At 39.8% G+C, this 20,932-nt stretch overlaps 1 protein-coding gene across 3 annotated transcripts in view; it reads left to right on the top strand.

Moving 5' to 3' along the window:
* Positions 1-13,557: 13,557 nt before the first annotated feature.
* pask (PAS domain containing serine/threonine kinase) overlaps positions 13,558-20,932 on the top strand; it is a 36,067-nt gene continuing 28,692 nt past the window's right edge. For 2 of the 3 annotated variants that reach the window (XM_078410631.1, XM_078410633.1), the window contains exons 1-5: positions 13,558-13,619; positions 17,829-18,090; positions 18,538-18,746; positions 19,707-19,877; positions 20,561-20,701. In XM_078410631.1, coding sequence (XP_078266757.1) covers positions 17,874-18,090; positions 18,538-18,746; positions 19,707-19,877; positions 20,561-20,701 — 738 coding nt within the window. In that variant the 5' untranslated portion in view covers positions 13,558-13,619; positions 17,829-17,873. Of the gene's footprint in view, positions 13,620-13,886; positions 13,955-17,828; positions 18,091-18,537; positions 18,747-19,706; positions 19,878-20,560; positions 20,702-20,932 lie in introns of those variants that run through there. The other variant, XM_078410632.1, reaches the window with a different exon arrangement.

Raw genomic sequence — 20,932 nt, forward strand, 5'->3', positions numbered from 1 at the left:
CTACCCCTTATTCTTAAACTGTGGCCCCTGGTTCTGGACTCCACCAACTACCCCCAAATATCCCACCAAACCTATCCTATCCTTTGTCTCAGTGTGGGGTTTCATCCTAATTCTAATCATCCCATAATTCATACAACAATTGGATTTTGTTTTATATTTTCTGGCGACTTTTCATTACTTAGAAGGAATCATGGAATAACTGAAAAGTCTTGATGGAGGAAGGGTTCTGACCCGAAACGTTGTCATCTACAGAAGCTGCCCGACCCGCTGAGTGCCTCCAAAAAACTGGAGTAACTCAGCTGGGCAGGTAGTGCAAAAGAGAACGTAAACAGAATACTGAATATAACATTACGCTATAGTCTTCAATATTTCCACCCTGGGAAAAAGATTCTGACTGTCTACACTATCTATGATACTCATAATATTATATATTTCTACCAGGTTTCCCGTCAACCTCAGGCGTTCCAAAGAAAACAATCCAAATCTGTCCAACCTCGCCTTATAACTAATAGCCTCTAATCCAGGCATCATTCTGGTAAACCTCTTGTGCACCCTCTCCAAAGCCTCCACATCCTTCCTGCAATGGCGACCAGATGTACACAGTTCTGAAGAAGGGTCTCGACACGAAACGTCGCCCATTCCTTCTCTCCAGAGATGCTGCCTGTACCGCTGAGTTACTCCAACATTTTGTGTCTACCTTCGATTTGAACCAGCAAGTGCAATTCTTTCCTACACACAGTACTCCAAATGCAGCAAAACCATAGTCCTATAAATCTGCATCATGACTTCCTGAATCTTATACTCAATGCCCAACCAATAAAGGCAAGCATACCATATGCCTTCTTTATCTACTTGTGTTGCCATTTTCAGGTAGATATGGACTTGGATCTCCTTTTAACATCCTGATTTACCCATATCTTTTTACAGCAAGCAGTCCAAGAAAGGAATGTTCAAGCTGTGAATGGAAACCTGCAGGAAATGCAGAGTTGGCTAGGCTATGCAAATAGATAGGGCAAAGGTGGGCCAATAGTAAAGATGCATGATTTATAGCAGAACTCAAATACACACAAATTTGATTGTTTTTTTTGAAGGGTGATGAGGGCATGGTAGTAGATGTAATCTACATGGACTTGAGCAAGGTTTTTGATAAGATCCGCATGGTAGGTTACTCTGGATCTAAGTTAGATCATGTGGGATCTAGGGAGAGTTAACTATTTTTATATATAATTGGTTTGATGGTGGAAGGTCATTTTTCAGATTGGAGTCCTGTGATTAGTGGAGTACCAAAGGGGTCAGAGCTGGTTATTTGTTGTTTGTCATCCATATCAATGGTGTGGATGAGAATGTTCAAGTTTGTAGATGACATCAAAATAGGTGGTATCATAGACAATGAAGTAAGAATTACAACAGGATCTTGATCAACTGGGAAAGTGGGCTGACGAATTGCTAATGGATTAGGGGTTGGCATTAGAGTGGGTTAGAAGTTATTTAAAGAACAGGAAACAATTCGTGAAGATGGGAGAATATCAGTCTGGATGTTTGGACGTTGTGTGTGGAGTCCCCCAGGGGTCAGTGTTGGGTCCTAAACTCTTCATCATCTACATCTACATCTGTATTTTAGGTACTAGTTATTATAAATAATACTTGATAAATATTGATTAGGGAATGGGGGTAGGATTAAATAAGTTCACACTTCTTCCTACTCCTTTTCGCACATGTAAAGACGTTAAGTAATGGATGAAATTCTTTATATTTCTTCTGTTTTTTTGTTTATTTTGTTTTTTAATTGATGTCTTTTAACATGTACGAAATAAAACGATAGAATTTTTAGAAAAGAATGAGAATGAGTTTAATGCAGATAAGTGTGTTGCATTTTGGGAAGTCAAGGATCTTCACTGTGAATGGTAGAGTCCTAGGGATTGTTAAAGAACTGAGGAGTCTAGGAGTGCAAGTACATGGTTCTCTGAAAATGATGTCATAGTATACAGGGTGATGGCCTTCATCAGTTAGGGCATTGAATATAAAAGTGGTGTGTACAGTTGCTCAAGATGTTGGCGAGACAACTGAGACAATACAATTGATTATTGTGTTCAATTTTGGTCACCCAGCAAGAGGAGAGTTTCCATTAGGGTGGAATGAGTGCAGAAATGATTTACAAGGGTGTCGCCAGGACTTGAGGTTTCAAGTTATAGGAAGATACAAGACACTGCAGATATTGGAATCTTGAGCAAAACATAAACTGATGGAGGCACATCGGGTCAGACCTGAAACATTATCCGTTCATTCCCTCCACAAACGCTCCCTGACCTACTGGGTTCTTCCAGCACCTCGTGTTTTGCTTGAGTTATAGTGAGTGGTTGGGACTTTATTGCTTGGAACTTAGGGGACTGAGGGGTGATCTTATAGAAGTGCATAAAATTATGAGGGGAATGCACAATCTTTTGTCTCTGCATTTGTGAATCAAGAATCAGATGGCATTGGTTTAAGATGAGAGGGGAAAGATTTTTTAGGAGAAGCATTTTTTTTACACTGAGGGTGGTATGTATATAGAAGGAGCCATCAGAGGATGTGGTTGAGGTAGGTATAATAACATAATTTAAGAAATATTTGAACAAACATGAATAGGAAAGGGTTAATGGGGTATGGGTTAAATGCAAACAAATAGGACTAGCACATATGAGCATCTTGGTTGGCATGGACGAGCTGGACCAAATAACCTGTTTCCATGCTGTACGACTCTATAACTCACCAGTTCTGACACAAATAGCAAGCTCAAGGTAAGGCCTGCAGACTAAATGCAGATATTTTGCTATGGGCTTATCCAATCTGCATATAGTTTCTCCAATATAGAGGTGACTAAATTGTAAACATTATTGGCAGTACACAAGATTGGAAGAATCGCTGGTTCACTTGGAAGAATCTTTGGATCTCTGGATGTTGGGAAAGGAAGAGGCGAAAGGACAGGTGCCATATCTCCTGTGGCTACATGGGAAAGTGCCATAAGAAGAGGAATAGTCAGTGGAAGGAAAAAGTGGATCATGGAATTGTGACGGGAACAGTCTGTTCAAAAATCTAGTAGGGGAGGGGAAGTTGTGTCAACTGAATACAAAGGATTGAAGGGGTGGAAGATGTGGACAGGAATGCTCTATCATTATTCTGTCCAGTAGAAGGAATTGAGAGCAGAAGTGCAGAAAATATATGAAATGTCATCAAGGACTCTGTGATCTGTGGAAAAGTGTAAACCAAAGTTCAAAAAGGAAGGCATGACGGAATGTGTCATCATCACTTGTAAAAGAGACAGAGGAACTGAGAGAAAGGAATAGTTCCTTACAGGAGGCACAGTAGGCAGAAATATGATCAAGACAATTATGAGAGCTGGTCATGGATGTTTGTCATTAACCTATACCCTGAGACAGAGAGGACCAGAAAGTGAAGGGCAGAATTAGAGATGGACTGGAATTTTTTGAGGATGTAACAAGTAGAATGGATAAAGGAGAGCCAGTGGATGTGGCGTATCTGGACTTTCAAAAAGCCTTTGACAAGGTCCCACACAAGACATTAGTGTGCTAAATTAGAGCACATGGTATTGGGGGTTGGGTATTGACATGGATAGAGAACTGGTTGGCAGACAGGAAGCAAAGAGTAGGAATTAATGGGTCCTTTTCAGAATGGCAGGCAGTGACTAGTGGGGTGCCGCACACTTGGTGCTGGGACCCCAGTTATTTACAATATATATTAACGATTTAGACAAGGGAATTAAATGTGACATCTCCAAGTTTGCAGGTGAAACAAAGCTGAGTGGCGGTGTGAGTTGCGATGAGGATGCTATGAGGCTGCAGGGTGACTTGGATAGGTTGGTTGAGTGGGCAGATGCATGGCAGATGCAGTATAATGTGGATAAATGTAAGGTTATCCACATTGGTGGCAAGAACAGGAAGGCAGATTATTATCTGAATGATGTCAGATTAGGAAAAGGGGAGGTGCAACAAGACCTGGGTGTGCTTGTACTGAAAGTAAGCATGCAGGTACAGCTGGCAGTGAAAAAAGCTAATGGCATGTTGGTCTTCATTGCAAGAGGATTTGAGTTTAGGAGCAAGGAGGTCCTACTGCAGTTGTACAGGGCAGTGGTGAGACTGCACCTGGAGTATTGTGTGCAATTTTGGTTTCTTAATTTGAGGAAGGACATTATTGCTATTGAGGGAGTGCAGCATAGGTTCACCAGGCTAATTCCCGGGATGGCGGGACTGACATATGATGAAAGAATGGGTCGACTGGGCTTGTTTTCACTGGAATTTAGAAGGATGAGAGGGGATCTTAAAGAAACATATAAAATTCTTAAAGGATTAGACAGGATAGATGCAGGAAAAATATTCCCGATGGTGGGGGAGTCCAGGACCAGGGGTCACAGTTTAAGAGTAAGGGGTAGGCCATTTAGGACTGAGATGAGGAAAAACTTCTTCACCCAGCGAGTTGTGAATCTGTGGAATTCTCTGTACACGTGACAGAGCATCAAGGAAGGTATGCAGAACCTCAACTCCATTCATCAGGAGCTCAAGGTAGACTCAGCATAAATTGTGAATGGAATGCATTACCTCCCAAACCACGTACAAACCTGTGGTGTAGGAAAGAACTGCAGATGCTGGTTTAAATCAAAGGTAGACACAAAATGCTGGAGTAACTCAGCGGGACAGGCAGCATCTCTGGAGAGAAGGAATGGGTAACGTTTCAGGTCGAGACCCTTCTTCAGATCTGTACAGTACAAACCTGTGGTATCAAGCATACTTGGCCCCACCTGTTTCTGTAGGGCACACTAATTAGCTCGAAGCTGAAGTCAAAGTAAGTCATCCTCAGTCTAGGTGGCTGTTAAGATGTAGCTTGGAAGAATGTCTTCTCACGAATGAGTTGTGGAATTCGGACCTGTCCCAAATTCCCTTTGAAGCAAGGATCAAATGAAGATGTTCATTATGACTGTGTTGCTCTTGTGGGCTGAGCATCAAAGGATATGGACAAAAGAGTGGTTGAGAAATTACTACTTTTAAAGTTGAGAAAAGCCATGTTATATTTGAATTGCAGAATAAATTCAAAGAAAAATGTGTAATTTGGAAAAATGAAATGATTGTGATCATTCATATTTTTACTGTTAAAAATAAATCTTAATGAGTAAACAACTGAGATATGCTGAGATACATGAATCAACATTAGACACAGGTGAGGTGCCGGATAACTGGAGGGTCTCTCATGTTGTGCCTCTATTTAAGATGGGCTGCAAGGAAAAGCCTGGGAACTATAGGCCAGTGACCCCGACATAAGTTAGTGAAGAGGGTTCTGAGGAATATTTTATATATATGCATGCAGTTGGGTAGACAGGGGATGATTATGGATAGTCAACATGCTTTTGTACGTAGGAGATCGTGCTTGCGAATCTGATTGAGTCTTCCGAAGAAATAACCAAACAGGTTGAAGAGGGCAAGGCTGAAGACATCGTCTGTAAGGACGTCAATAAGGCCCTTGATAACATTCCGCAGGGTAGATTTCTCTAAGGTTAGATCGCATGGGAATCCAGGGAGAGCTAACTAACTAGATACAGAATTGGTTTATTGGAAGTAAGCAGAGGCTGGTGGTGGAAAGATGTTTTTCGGATTGGAGGCCTGTGACGAGTAATGTGCCTCAGGGATCAGTGAGGTGGTCGTTGTTGTTTGTGGTTTATATCAATGATTTGGATGAGGATGTACAAGGCATGATTAATAAGTTCACAGATGATACTAATGTTGGTGGAATTGCAGACAGCGAAGATGGTTATTAAAAATACAGCAGGTTCTGATCAGCTGGACATGTGGTTGATAATTAGCTAATGGAGTTTAATGAAGTTCTTGAAGGTCAAGTCGCAGGTAGATAAGATGGTCAAAAAGGCTTTTGGCACTTTGGCCTTCATCAGTCAGAGTATTGAGTATAGAAGTTGGGAGGTCATGTTGCAGTTGTATAAGACGTTGGTGAGACCGCATTTAGAATATTGTGTTCCGTTCTAGGCAGCATATTATAGGAAAGATATTATCAAGCTTTAAAGGGTTCAGAAAAGATTTACGAGGATGTTGCCAAGACTAGAGGGTATACAAAATCATGAGAGGATAGATCGGGTAGATGCACAGAGTCTTTTACCCAGAGTCGTGGAATCGAAGACCAGAGGACATAGGTTCAAGGTGAAGGGGAAAAAATTTAATAGGAATCCGAGGGGTATCTTTTTCACACAGAGGGTGGTGGGTGTATGGAACAAGCTCCCAGAGGAGGTAGTTGAGGCTCGGACTATCCCATCATTTAAGAAACGGTTGGACAGGTACATGAATAGGACAGGTTTGGAGGGTTATGGACCAAGCGCAGGCAAGTGGGACTAGTGTAACTGGGACATTGTTGGCTGGTGTGGGCGAGTTGGGCCGAAGGTCCTGTTTCCACACTGTATCACTCAAAGTTAAATGTGAGATGTTGCATTTTGGGAAGTCAAACTAGGGCAGGACTTTCACAGTGAATGGTAGGACCAAGGAAAATGTTGTAGAGCAGAGGGATCTTGGAGTACAGGTAGACACAAAATGTTGGAGTAACTCTGTGGGACAGGCAGCATTTCTGGAGAGAAGGAATGGGTGATGTACAGGTACATAGATCCCTGAAAGTGATGTCACATGTAGATAGGGTGATAACCTTGGCATTCATCGATCAGGAAATTGAATATAGAAGTTGGGACGTTATGTTGGAGGCGTTGGAGGTCGTATTTGGAGTACTGTGTTCAGTTTTGGTCATTCTGCTTTTGGAAGGATGTAATTAAGATGGAAAGTATTGTCGACCTTCAATTTAAACTGGCATCTGCACTTCTTTCCTACACATTTTGTCCGTTACACTGCAAAGTCTCTTCAAGGTATGTCTACTTTGAAGAAGTTCTCCTCCTCTCTCTTTTTTAAAAAAAAATTATTACTTGTTTTTTATTTTTTACAGAACTTTTTGGAAAAACAAACCCCCCCCACCCCCCTTATACTAACCCCAAATAAGAAAAAGAAAGAAAAGAAAAAAAGATTAAAGACTGCCTGGTTGTTGGTGGTCCTGCACACGCCCCATGGAATTCCAAACAGAATAAACTGTATATGTATATACATCTCTCCCAAAAGAACCATTGTAAATATGAACAATTCTTCTATATATATAGGCCCCTCTTTTGTAGATAACGACGCCAGATATTTAAAAAAGTATCATATTTGTTCCTTAAATTATAAGTAATTTTTTCAAGTGGGATACAGTTAGAAATTTCATTATTCCAAAGGTCCATACTTAAATAAGAATCAGATTTCCAAGTAACTGCGATAGTTTTTTGGCTACTGCTAATGCAATTTTTATAAATTCTTTCTGATATTTATTCATTTTAAGTTGTGGTCTTATTCCTTCAACATCACCCAATAACAAAAATCTTGGGTTGTATGGAAGTTGTATTCCGATAATCTGTTCTAAAAAACTTCTTAAGTTTGTCCAAAAAGGTTGTATTTTTGAACAGGACCAAGTAGAATGAAAAAAAGTACCAATTTCTTGATTGCACCGAAAACATTGGTCAGATAAACTTGAGTTTATTCTCTTTAATTTTTGTGGTGTGATATATAATTGATGCAGAAAGTTATATTGTACTAGTCTAAACCGAACATTTATTGTATTTTTCATACTGTCAAGGCATAGTTTTGACCAATTTGTTCCATCAATATTAATATTCAAATCCGTTTCCCATTTTCGCCTTGATATATGAATTCCTTGTTTAGGAGCCTTTTTTTGAATTAGATTATATATAATAGAAGTAAAAAAAATTATTTGTCCTTTTTGAATTAGGTTTTCAATTTCCTTAGATTTCGGCAATAACATTGTTTGACCCAATTTAGCTTTTAAATAAGCTCTTAATTGAAAGTAACAAAAAAGGGAATTATTTGATATATGATATTTATTTTTCAATTGTTCAAATGACATCAATATACCTTTTTCAAAGCAATCACCTATATATCTAATCCCTTTTTGATGCCACCGATATAGAAGCTGGTTATCCATTGTAAAAGGTATCAATCTATTCTGAATCAAAGTTGTCTTTCCTAATAAAGATTTTTTTGTTTCATCCTCAAAATTTACCTTATTCCATAATCCGATCAAGTGTTTTAATAATGGAGATTCTTTCAGTCCCCGTATCAATTTAGGTTCCCATTTATATATAAAGTCTTCTGGTATATTTTCTCCTATTTTGTCTAGTTCTATTCTTATCCATGCCGGGTTTTTTTCTTCAAAAAGAGATGCAATAAACCTCAGTTGGTTTGCTTTATAATAATTCTTAATGTTCGGAAGTTGTAATCCTCCTGAATCAAACTTCCATGTCAATTTTTCCAACGATATTCTTGACATCTTACCTTTCCAAAAAAATTTCCGCACATATTTATTTAACTCTTGAAAAAACTTCTGTGGTACTTGTATTGGTAATGTTTGGAATAAATATTGTAACTTCGGAAATATATTCATTTTAACGGCATTAACTCTTCCTATTAATGTTATTGGTAATGTCATCCATTTATCAAGGTCTTCTTTTATTTTTCTTAGTAATAATAAATAATTTAATTTATATAAATTCTTCATATCATTATCAATTCTTATACCTAAATACTTTATACCAATTAATGGCCATCTAAATTGGGTTAGTAATCGATATTGAGTGTAATCTCCTTTAGTAAGGGGTAAAATTTCACTTTTATCCCAATTTATTTTATAACCTGATATTCTTCCATATTCTTCTAATCTAAAAGATAATTTGCGCAACGAATCTAATGGTTTTGTTAAGTATATCAAAACATCATCTGCAAATAAATTAATCTTAAATTCTTCCCGATTGACTTTAAAACCCTTAATATCTGGGTCAGTTCTAATTAGTTCAGCTAACGGTTCTATCGCCAGGACAAATAAAGCAGGTGATAATGGGCATCCTTGTCTAGTTGACCTTTTTAATTGAAACGGTGTTGAAATTTGGACATTTGTCGCTACTTTAGCTTTGGGATTCACATTTAGAGTTTTAATCCAGTTTATAAAAGTTGTTCCTAACCCATATTTTTCCAATACTTTATATAAAAAATCCCACTCTAACCTATCAAATGCTTTTTCTGCATCCAGAGCTACTGCTACACTTATTTCATTCCTCTTTTGTGCCAAATGCATTATACTAAGTAACCTAGTTACATTATCTGCAGAATGTCTATTTTTAATAAATCCAGTTTGATCCATATGTACTAATTTTGGTAAATACTTAGACAATCTATTAGATAAAATTTTTGCTACTATTTTATAATCTGTATTCAGCAAAGATATAGGTCTATATGATGTTGGTTTTAAAGGATCCCTATCTTTTTTTGGTATTACTGTTAAAATCGCTGGGAGGTTATGTGTTCTTTCCGCCTGCTGTATTACCTCCATAAAAGGAGGAATTAATAATTCTTTAAATTTTTTATAAAATTCTGGTGGGAACCCATCTTCTCCTGGGGATTTATTACTCTGTAGTGATATTAAAACTTCTTTGACCTCTTTTAATGAAAAAGGCATATCTAATCCCATCTGTTCTTCTAAATTTAATTTAGGAAGGTTTATTTGTGCTAAAAAAAATTCTATCTCATTAGTATCTTTTATCTTTTTGTGATTCTGACGTATAATTCAGAATAATTTTTTTTAAAGGTTTCATTAATTTCTAAAGGTTTATAAGTAATTTTATTTGTATTTATTCTAATAGCGTTAATCGTTCTCGAAGACTGTTCGGCTTTCAACTGCCAAGCAAGGACCTTATGTGATCTCTCTCCTAACTCATAGTACCTCTGTTTAGTTCTCATAATTGCTTTTTCTGTTCGGTATGTCTGTAATGTATTATATTGTAACTTCTTATTGATAAGTTGTCTTCGTTTCTCTTCCGTTACATACCTTTGAGATTCTTTTTCTAATTTTGTAATTTCTTTCTCCAATTGCTCTACTTCGGCCATATATTCTTTCTTAATTTTGGAAGTATAACTTATTATCTGTCCTCTCAAATATGCTTTCATTGCATCCCATATAACAAATTTATCATCAACTGAGTTGGAATTTGTATCTAAATAAAATTGAATATGTCTTCTCATAAACTCACAGAAATCTTCTCGATTTAATAATGTTGAATTAAATCTCCATCTATAAGTAATTTCCTCTTTATCCATCATTACCATTGACATTGTTAAAGGGGAGTGATCTGATAATATTCTTGCTTTATATTCAACATTTTTCACTCTGTCCTGTATGTTTGTTGATAATAAAAAGAGATCAATCCTCGAATAAGTTTTATGTCTATATGAGTAAAAAGAATAATCTCTTTCTCTTGGGTTAAGTCTTCTCCATATATCGGTTAGATTTAAATCTTTCATCAATGACAAAGTTAATTTTGCTATTTTCGTTTTTGTAACTGTCCTAACTGATCTATCTAAAACTGGGTCTAAACAAAAATTAAAGTCTCCCCCTATTAGTATTTTATCGTGGGCATCGGCCAGATTCAAAAAAGTTTCTTGTATAAATTTTATATCATTTTCATTTGGTGCATAAATATTCATCAAGATCCATAATTCCGAAAAGAGTTGGCAATGTATAATCACATATCTCCCCGCAGGATCAATAATTGTATTTTGTATTTTGATTGGTAATGTTTTATTAATCAAAATTGCAACTCCCCTCGCTTTTGAATTGAATGAAGCTGCAGTAACCGTTCCCACCCAGTCTCTTTTTAATTTCTGATGTTCCATCTCTGTTAAATGAGTTTCCTGCAAGAAAGCTATATCTATCTTCATTTTTTTAATATATGTTAAAATTATTTTTCTTTTTATCGGCCCATTTAACCCATTAACATTAAAACTCAAAAAGTTCAGTAATTTAACCATTATTCTTAACAAAATTACTCCTATCTATAACATGGTTCTCATGGTTCTTTGGGGAGTTTCCTTAAAATTCACCATGTTGCTGTACACCCCCCCCCCCCCCCCCCCAACATCCAGGCTAAAAGAAGAAAAAGAAAAAGAAATAGGTAAAGAAACCCAAAATAACCCCCTACTAATGCTGTTTATAAAAAAGAAAACAGCATTACCTCCCTCCATTTTACGGGTCATGGCACACGCCATGAATACACACATGAATCCCGCAGTCATCAATTGGTGGTTCTCCACCCCCCCCGAACTAGCATAACCTTTTCTCCCAATCATTATTCATGAAATCTTTACATTTCATATCCTTTATCTTCTCTCCGTTCATATCCGTTTCAATCCATGTCTCATTGTCGTTCTTCTTGTATCTGGTGAGCCTTTGGAAGTTTTAAAGCAAATTCCTCAGCTTCCTGGTAATCAGTAAAAATTTGTTTCCTTCTCTTTCTATAAAAACTTTCAGTTTTGCAGGGTATCGCAGGTAAAATCGATAACCTTTTTGCCACAGGGCTTTTTTCGCAGGGTTGAATTCCTTCCTTCTCTTCAAAAGCTCATAACTTATATCAGGATAGAAAAAAAGTTTATTCTCTCCACTTTTCGGAGGAGTAGAATTATTTTTGCATTGTGCAGCCGCCTTCAAAATTCTTTCTTTATCTTGATATCTCAATAATTTTATGAGAATTGATCTCGGATACTGACCCTGTTTTGGACTTGGTCTTAATGCCCTATGTGCCCTTTCAATTTCAATTTCGATTTCACTTTTTTCCATTCCCAAAATATTCGGAATCCATTTTTGAAAGAATTCTATTGAATCTTCTCCCTCTGCGCCTTCTTCAAGACCAACAATCTTTATATTGTTTCGTCTACTAGTATTCTCCAACAAGTCCAGTTTTTCAAATATCTGTTTCCTTTCTGTTATCCAAGCAGTTACATTGTCTTCGATCTTATTCACTCTTTCAGTAGTATCTTCAGTCTTAACTTCCTCCTCTCTCTGACAAGAGTTCAGCAACATCCTCTCTCATTGCTCCCCCTCTGTGATTCCACTATATTATTTTGTCAGGCCAAACCCTTGGCCATCCTTTTCTCCTTAACTTCATCCAGCCTGGCTACACTCCCTGTCTCCATTGTCTTTCTCTGGTATAAAACCAGCATCTACAGTTCCTTGTTATTACAAGCCCCAAGGAACAGTGATTTGTGAGTATCTGGCTTATCATCTGTCGTCAAAAGAGCATCTTAAACTTAAATATCATCTTCACCATAGAAAGAGGTCCCAAAGAACGCTACGACAAATGGCACAAAATAACACAAGGACAAATTAGTCCACCCAATCAATGAGTAAGGGTAGGGAGAATGTAGGAAAGAAGTTGCTGGGGGTTATGGAGAAAATACCAGAGCTCAGAACCAGAGCAGAGAGAACCATATTCCATAAGTCATTTCCAGATAGGTGGAAACAAAATAGAAAAATTGAATAAAAAAAGGTCTGCTTCACAAGGAGAGAAATGTTGAGGAATATATCCTGTCTATTTTCAGCTATGAGATGAATTATTTACTTTGATACGAAGAATTAAAACAAAACAGACTTATTTAGAAAAATGTTAACATTCTGCTAAATATCAATGTAAAGAGTTACAAGAGTGCTGATGCATAAAACATAGAAAATTAAAATGCTGTATGTCAAATGGTGTTTTGGCCTTTATTTCCAAAAGGAAAAAGAAAAACAGAGTTTGAAACAAAAAATAAAGAATAGTGAGAACACTCAGCAGACAAGTAGCATTTCATACAATCATAGAGGAATATAGCACCAAATCGGCCCTTTGGCCCATCATGTCCTGCCGATCATCAACAACCTAGCTGTATTAATCTCATCTGGCAAAAGACTGCGACAATTCAACGGCTGCTGGAACCAAAGACTGTACTGGCAGCCATAGTAAGTGCTTGCCTCCAATACACCGCTTGTACTCCAGAAGGCGTTACGCGGCAACAGTATGGGCCGGGGTCGTGACCTCGCCTTCCGTGCAAGGGCGTGAGCAAATGGGACTAGTTTAGTTGGGCATCTTGGTCGTCATGGACCAGTTGGACCAAAGGATCTGTTTTCGTGCTGTATGAATCTCCATGACTCATGAAAGGAGATGTGCGGGTCAAGTTTTTTACACAGAGGGAGTTGGGTGCCTGGAACCTGTTGATGGCAGGTAAGATAAAGTCATTTAAAAGACTTTTGGATAGGCACATGGATATGCAGGGAATAGAGGGATGTGGATTCTGGGCAGGCAGATAGGAGTTGGTCTTGGCATCATGTTCTGCACATACATTGCAGGGTGCAGCATTGTTCCTGTGCTCTGCTGTCCTACCAGAGACACTGTGCGAGCACGTCAGAAGGTCGGGATGCGCCGCGCCCTTTCACCTCGCCTGCTCCCGCCCATGGTTACGGGAACCGCGCGTTCGTCGCCAAGCAAAGCGGCCCGGCCTGAGGTCCCGCCCTCGCAGAGCGACTATTGGCTGCCAGCGACGCTCTCCGCAGCCTCCGCACCCCATTGGGGAAGCGCGATGTCAATCGTGGCACGGAGCCAATGGTCTGCGAGGGAATTTGGCGGCGAAGCGCGGGATGGAAGGAGGTGATGGCGGTTCGGAAAGTAACGGCAGGTAGGAAGGAAGGAAGGGCCGGAGCGCAGGGTGGGCTGGGGAGTGCCCGGTGGCTAATTATCCAGGGGCTGATCGCAAGGAAAGAGTTGAGTTTAACTCGCTGGGAGTTACCGTACCTGGCCTGGGTGCTTCTCGCTGTGTATCCCCTTCCCTGACGACCCGGGTTGTTTGTCCCCTGGCCCGGCTACCCACCCAACATATTTCCACTGGTACACCCCCCTCTCCCCAGCACTGAGGAAGATTTACTTGCACACCGGTTTCCGTGGGTCCTCAAGTGACCGATGAGGCCACGTGGAATCTTTAGTTTCTACAACAAGGGATGCTTGACAGGAGAGGTAAATTGTCAGTTTGTGAAATGATGGACGCCCGCTCTTTACTTTGGGCCTCTGTGTGTTCTCGATGCATGGACTCTGCTCCCAATGCAATCTTGGAATTCTTCATTTTGAGTTGCCGCCCGCCAGTCATTCCCATGAATTATTTTCCAAAGTGGTCTGGAGGACATTCTTGACATTCTTGAATCAAAGCTGCCTGGTAGATCATGAATTTTGTGCCGGGAAAGAGGTCTTCAAACACATTTTAATTCAAGCAACTGAAGGTTGTGCCAGTAAATGATTGCAATGGTGAATTGCATCTTTGATGTTTGCTTTTCTTGAGAGGTCTTTCCAAGATATGGGAAAAAGTTATGCTATAATGGTTCTCCAATGTACCTTTATTGTCAGATGGCAATATTGTACATCGGAGACAAATAGGGAAAGGACGTCTGTGGATGTTGATGCAAGGCCCATCCTCTTGTCCTGAAAATCAGTCTCCAACTGTGTGCAAACACCCAAGTGTTGTCTGCATCCAGCAGCTCAATTACTGAGATTGAAAATGCTTTGCAAGCCTAATCAGTTTCTCATTATCCCTGCATGTTAGTTTTACTTGAATAGGGGCTGTTACTAGGACTGTAGTGCTTCAGTTATAATGAGGCACTGGAGGCACCCTTCAACCTCCTTTTCTTCAGGGTAAAAAGCCCCAGTCTATCCCTCATTATAACTGAATAGGTGGGTGACTATGAGAAAGAGGAGTGAACGTGGTGTGCAGGTACTGAAAGCAGGTACACCCTCTTGGGAGCGGATGACAGGACAAGATTGTGTGGAGCCACAGGAGAGGGGCAAGGTATTAAATGAGTATTAACCCTCTGTATTTACCGAGGAGAAAGACAGTAGGACGGAGGAAATTGGAGCAGTCACTGGCAGTGTCTTGAGAGCAGTCAGGGTTACTGTCGAAGAAGTACTGAAGGTTCTGTCGTGTTTGAAAGTAGACAAATCTCCAGGGCCTGATCAGATATATCTGAGGACATTGCGGGAAACTAGAGTGGAAATTGCGGGAGCTCTGGTTGAAATTTACGAGTCGTCCTTAAATACAGGAGAGGTGCCAGAAGACTGAAGGGTGGCAAATGTTGTGCTTCTTTTCAAGAAGGGCTGCAGGGAAAATGCTGGGAACTAAGGACCGGTGAGCTTACCATCTGTAGTTGGTAAGTTACTGGAGAGTATTCTGAGGGATGGGATATACAGGCATTTGGATGGGCAAGGGTTGATTAGGGATAGTCAGCATGGTTTTGTATGTGGAAGTTCGTGTCTCACAAATCTGATTGATTTTTTTAAAAGTCGTGACCAAAAAGATTGATGAGGGCAGAGTTGTAGATGTTGTGCACATGGACTTTAGTAAGGCGTTCGACAAGGTTCCGCATGGTAGGCCGCTCTGGAAGGTTAGTTCGCATGGGATCTAAGGAGAGATAGCTGAATGGATAGCAAATTGACTCCATGGAAGGAAGCAGAAGGTGATAGTGGAAGATTGCTTCTCGGACTGGAGGCCTGTGACGAGTGGTGTGCCTCAGGGTTCGGTGCTGGGCCCGTTACTGTTTGTCATCTACATCAATGATTTGGATAAGGACATACAGGGCAAGATTAGCAAGTTTGCTGATGATACAAAAGTGGGTGGTTTTGCAGATAGTGAAGATGGTTATGAAAGATTGCAGCAGGATCTGGATCGATTGGCCAGGTGGGCGGAGGAATGGCTGATGGAATTTAATATAGAAAAGTGTGAGGTGTTGCATTTTGGGATGTCGAACAAGGGCAGGACCTACACAGTAAATGGTAGACCTCTGGGTAGTGTTGCAGAGCAGAGGGATCTTGGAGTACAGGTGCCTGGTTCCTTGAAGGTCGAGTCGCAGGTAGATAAGGTGGTCTAAAAGCCTTTTGGCACTTTGGCCTTCATCAACCAGAGTATTGAGGAGAGAAGTTGGGAGTCATGTTGCAGTTGTGAAAGACATTGGTGACACCACATTTAGAATATTGTGTTCAGTTCTGGGCACCATGTTGTAGGAAAGATATTGTCAAACTTAAAAGGGTTCAGAAAAGATTTACAAGGATATTGCCAGGACTAGAGGGTGTGAGGTATAGGGAGAGGTTGAGTAGGCTGGGTCTCTATTCGATGGAGCGCAGGAGGATGAGGGGAGATCTTATGGAGGTGTACAAAATCATGAGAGGAATAGATCGGGTAGATGCACAGAGTCTTTTGCCCAGAATAGGGGAATCGAGGACCAGAGGACACAGGTTCAAGATGAGGGGGAAAAGATTTAAAAAGATTTAAAGTTAGACAGGTACATGGAGAGAACAGGTTTGGAGGGATATGGACCAAATGCAGGCAAGTGGGACTAGTGTTGCTGGGACATTGTTGGCGGTGTGGGCGAGTTGGGCCAAAGGGACTGTTTCCACACTGTATCACTCTATGACTCTATGTTTGATCTAAGTATTTCAAGCATTTTGGACATAGAAAATAGGTGCAGAAGGAGGCCATTTGGCCCTTTGATCCAGCATCCCCATTCATTGTGATCATGGCTGATCATCCACAATCAGTAACCTGTGCCTGCCTTCTCCCCATATCCCTTGATTCCACTAGCCCCTAGAGCTCTATCTAACTCTGTTTTAAATTAATCCAGTGAATTGGCCTCCACTGCCTTCTGTGGCAGAAAATTCCACAAATTCACAAAAAGTTTTATCTCACCTCAGTTTGAAATGGCCTCCCGTTTATTCTTAGTCTGTGGCCCCTGGTTCTGGACTCCCCCAAAATTGGGAACATTTTTCCTGCATCTTGTTTTTCCAGTGCTTTCGTAATTTAATACATCTCTATAAGATCCCCTCTCATCCTTCTAAACTCCAGTGAATACAAGCCCAGTTTTTCCAATCTTTCTTCGTATGACGGTCCCGCTATCCCAGGGATTAACCTCGTGAACCTACGCTGCACTGCCTCAATAGCAAGGATGTCCTTCCTCAAATTAGGAGACCAAAACTGCACACAATACTCCGGATGTGGTCTCACCAGGGCCCTATACATCTGCAGAAGGACCTCTTCACTCCTATACTCAAATCATCTCTTTATGAAGGCCAACATGCCATTAGCTTTCTTCACTGCCTGTTGTATCTGAATGTTTACTTTCAGTGACTGGTGTACAAGGACACCCAGGTCTCGTTGCACTTCCCCTTTACCTAATCTGACACCATTGAGATAATAATCTACCTCCTTGTTTTTGCTGCCAAAGTGGATAACCTCACATTTATCTACATTATACTGTATCTGCCATGCATCTGCCCACTCACACAACCTGTCCAAGTCACCCTGTAACCTCATAGCATCTTCCTCACAGTTCTCACTACCACCCAGCTTTGTATCATCTGCAAATTTGCGAATGGTACTTTTAATCCCTTCATCCAAGTCATGAATGTATATTGTAAATAACTGCGGTCCCAGCACTGAGCCTTGCGGTACCCCACTAGTCACTGCCTGCCATTCTAAAAGGGACCCATTTATCCCCACTCTTTGCTTTCTGTCTGTCAACCAATTTTCTATCCATGTCAGTACCCTACCCCCAATACCATGTGCTCTAATTTTGCCCACCAATCTCCTGTGTGGGACCTAATCAAAGGCTTTCTGAAAGTCCAGATACACTACATCCACTAGCGTTCCTTCATCCATTTTACTTGTCACATCCTCAAAAAATTCCAGATAGGTCAAGCAGGATTTCCCCGTCATAAATCCATGCTGACTTGGACCAATCCTTTTACTGCTATCCAGTTTTCTATTTTCTAGTTTTAGTTCTGGTTTAGGGTTTATCTGCAGTATTTTGATTTGTTTATGCTTATGCTGATTTTCCTCTGTGGACTTCAGGTGAATGATTGCATAGCTTTTGTTGAAAAAGTGCCAGTGTGAAAGATGGAGACAAAACTGTTGGACTTCTTGGATGGCAGATGCAGAGCCTTATCTCCATCTTATAGTCTCGAAAATGGCAAGAGGTCAAGAGCAGCTTTGTTTGGACTTGAGAGGAAGTTGAATGATTCATTTGACCTCAGCAAAACGTTCCCACGAATGGCAAAACCTGCCCTCCAGAAGATGGCTCCAGGAACCTACTGGAACTTAGAGTCTTTTACAGGTAGGCTTTATTTTATCATCGAGTGTGCAGGAATATTTCTTTGGTTGGATAGTTTTGTCTCCAATTAAAATACATTTTTCATACATTTTATTAACACTTTTGTGTTGATAAACATAGAGTGGAAAAATTCACACAGTATTTTATTACAGTGGTGTACAGAGTCGTCCAGGTGATAATCTAGTAAGATCTTCACTCTTTTGCCTTGGTCCTGACCTTCAGGATATTCTTTAATGCTTGGAGGTTAATGCCAGGAGGTCAATATGGGTGATTCCCATGTCTTCCATCTGTAGATCTGGGTTGGTGACAGATTAACAAATTAATGTCTTGCTGGCTGAAGAGGCAATTGTTCGTACTGGCTGAGATTTAATTACTCTCCGCAGTAAAATGTTAGAAAATATGTAAACAGAAATAACTGATTTTGGCATGACTTGTTTATTGTTCCAACAGGTGATTCCCTGAACTCCTACAGTTATTCTTCTGTGGCCTCTCAAAATATTCTTTTGCCATATCTTAGTGGCTCCTTGTCTTGCTCTGGGTTGACCTCTAATACATCAGGCAACTTTTGGAATCTTTTTGGAGGTGACAATTCAACTCTCCCCACTGTGGTTCGGAATCCTAACAAAGCCATCCTTACAATAGATGGTCTGACTACCGAGGTATTAGATGAACCCTTGATTGTTGATTCTTTATTACTCAATTGTCTTTTCATGTTACCTTTTTTCCTGTAATAAATTTATCAAATTATTTGTAATAAATCACCACAGCAAACTTGTAGCTAAACTATTTTATTGAGTTAATCCTGATATGCAACATTCTATATTCCAGCTCGTTCTCATATACCTATCTAACATAGACAATAGACAATAGGTGCAGGAGTAGGCCATTTGGCCCTTTGAGCCAGCACCGCCATTCAATGTGATCATGGCTGATCATTCTCAATCAGTACCCCGTTGCTGCTTTCTCCCCATACCCCCTGACTCCGCTATCCTTAAGAGCTCTATCTAGCTCTCTCTTGAATGTATTCAGAGAATTGGCCTCCACTGCCCTCTGAGGCAGAGAATTCCACAGATTCACAACTCTCTGACTGAAAACGTTTTTCCTCATCTCTGTTCTAAATGGCTTATCCCTTATTCTTAAACTGTGGCCCCTGGTTCTGGACTCCCCCAACATTGGGAACATGTTTCCTGCCTCTAACGTGTCCAACCCCTTAATAATCTTATACGTTTCGATAAGATCCCCTCTCATCCTTCTAAATTCCAGTGTTATTCCAATATTCTGTTATTGCCCAGATTTAACAGGAGATGTTTGCTGGAATATACCAAGTCTGAGTAAATGACACTGCTGAAATACTGTAAAACATTAAATGCCACTTTAATGCCTTGAATGATATACATGTCTCCCATTCACACCATTATTCTGGCTCTTTTAAAAAAAAAAAATATATAGAAAACTTATTTTCCATACTCCTTTTATTCACCTAGTAGAATAATCATTCTATGAGTAAACAACCTGATTGTATCCATTCCTTGCGAAGCTTTGGCATTTTTTGGAAGATATAAAAAAAATACATTTTCAGTGTGCTGATCTTGTAATTTATTATTCTTCACGCATAACAGATATTGGTAGCCAATGACATGGCTTGCAAGCTGCTTTGTTTTAGTAGCAAAGAGCTGATTGGTCAGAAGTTATCTTCACTCATATCAAAATCTAACCGAGTGCTGGAAGAGGCTCTGTGCGAGGACCATCCAGAAATTGATGGACAATTTGTGACTGTCTCTGGAAAAGTGGTATGTGGTTTAATAAATATGTTAATTTGATGTGCCAACTTGCATCTTCATCCCCTACTCCATAATTTCTAGAGTGCTGTTGACAGTAATAAATTTGCTTCACTGTTAGCCGTTAAAGAAGGTTTGCTATAAACTATTTCAGAAGAAGGGCTGTTTGAATAGAACCTTGGATAATATTAAGAGCTGTGATGTGTGAACAGGAGAATTAAATTGTGTTAAGTCTCTGTGTTCAACACGATCAAAGCCTCGCACTAGCAATGGATTGCAAGGGAAATGATCAGGCCTTAACATGTGTGATTTCCACAAACTAAGCACTGCACTTGATGGGACTTTCATGTAATAAACTTCACAATTACAATTGAGGGTCGAAATAACTGGAATGAATTCTTTATTGAACAGATTCTAGTATTTTAATAACAAACTACTTTCTATTAATTGTCCAGTCTAATGTGGGAGGGATGCAGATTAGTTATGGTGAAGAAAAATATCAATTTGAGCAGATGTTGAGAATTTATTAACTAAGTGTTGGAGTAGAATTAATACTTTTCACTGCTGGTTAATATGAAGAGAATCTAAACTGGAGAGTTAAAAAGGGATAAAATTAACCAGTAAATTACCGCAGCTAAACTGCATTGCAACAATAGTTATCCTTTTTTCATTGTGGCTTGTGTTCATGAATCCAGATTGACATTATTGGCAAGGATGGAGTGGAGATTCCAGTGTCAGTCTGGATGAAATGCATGACTGGTGAAGAGAGGCAGTGTTGTGTTGTGGTGATGGAACCTGTGGAGCGACTTACTGCCTCTGTCACATTCACAGACACGGTAAGTTCTCAACTTAGTTTCAATAAACATTGGCTGCCTGGTTGTAGTGTGCCACAGAATGTAACAAGATAGTTCAACATCAACTTGCATTTATAAAATACTACTGATGTAGAGAAGTACCCCAACATAAATCCAACAGCACATACAAGATGTACAGGTTTGTAGGTTAATTGGCTGGGTAAATGTAAAAAATTGTCCCCAGTGGGTGTAGGATAGTGTTAATGTACGGGG

The sequence above is a fragment of the Rhinoraja longicauda genome, chromosome 13 (genome assembly GCF_053455715.1).
Source record: "Rhinoraja longicauda isolate Sanriku21f chromosome 13, sRhiLon1.1, whole genome shotgun sequence".
NCBI lineage: Eukaryota > Metazoa > Chordata > Chondrichthyes > Rajiformes > Arhynchobatidae > Rhinoraja > Rhinoraja longicauda.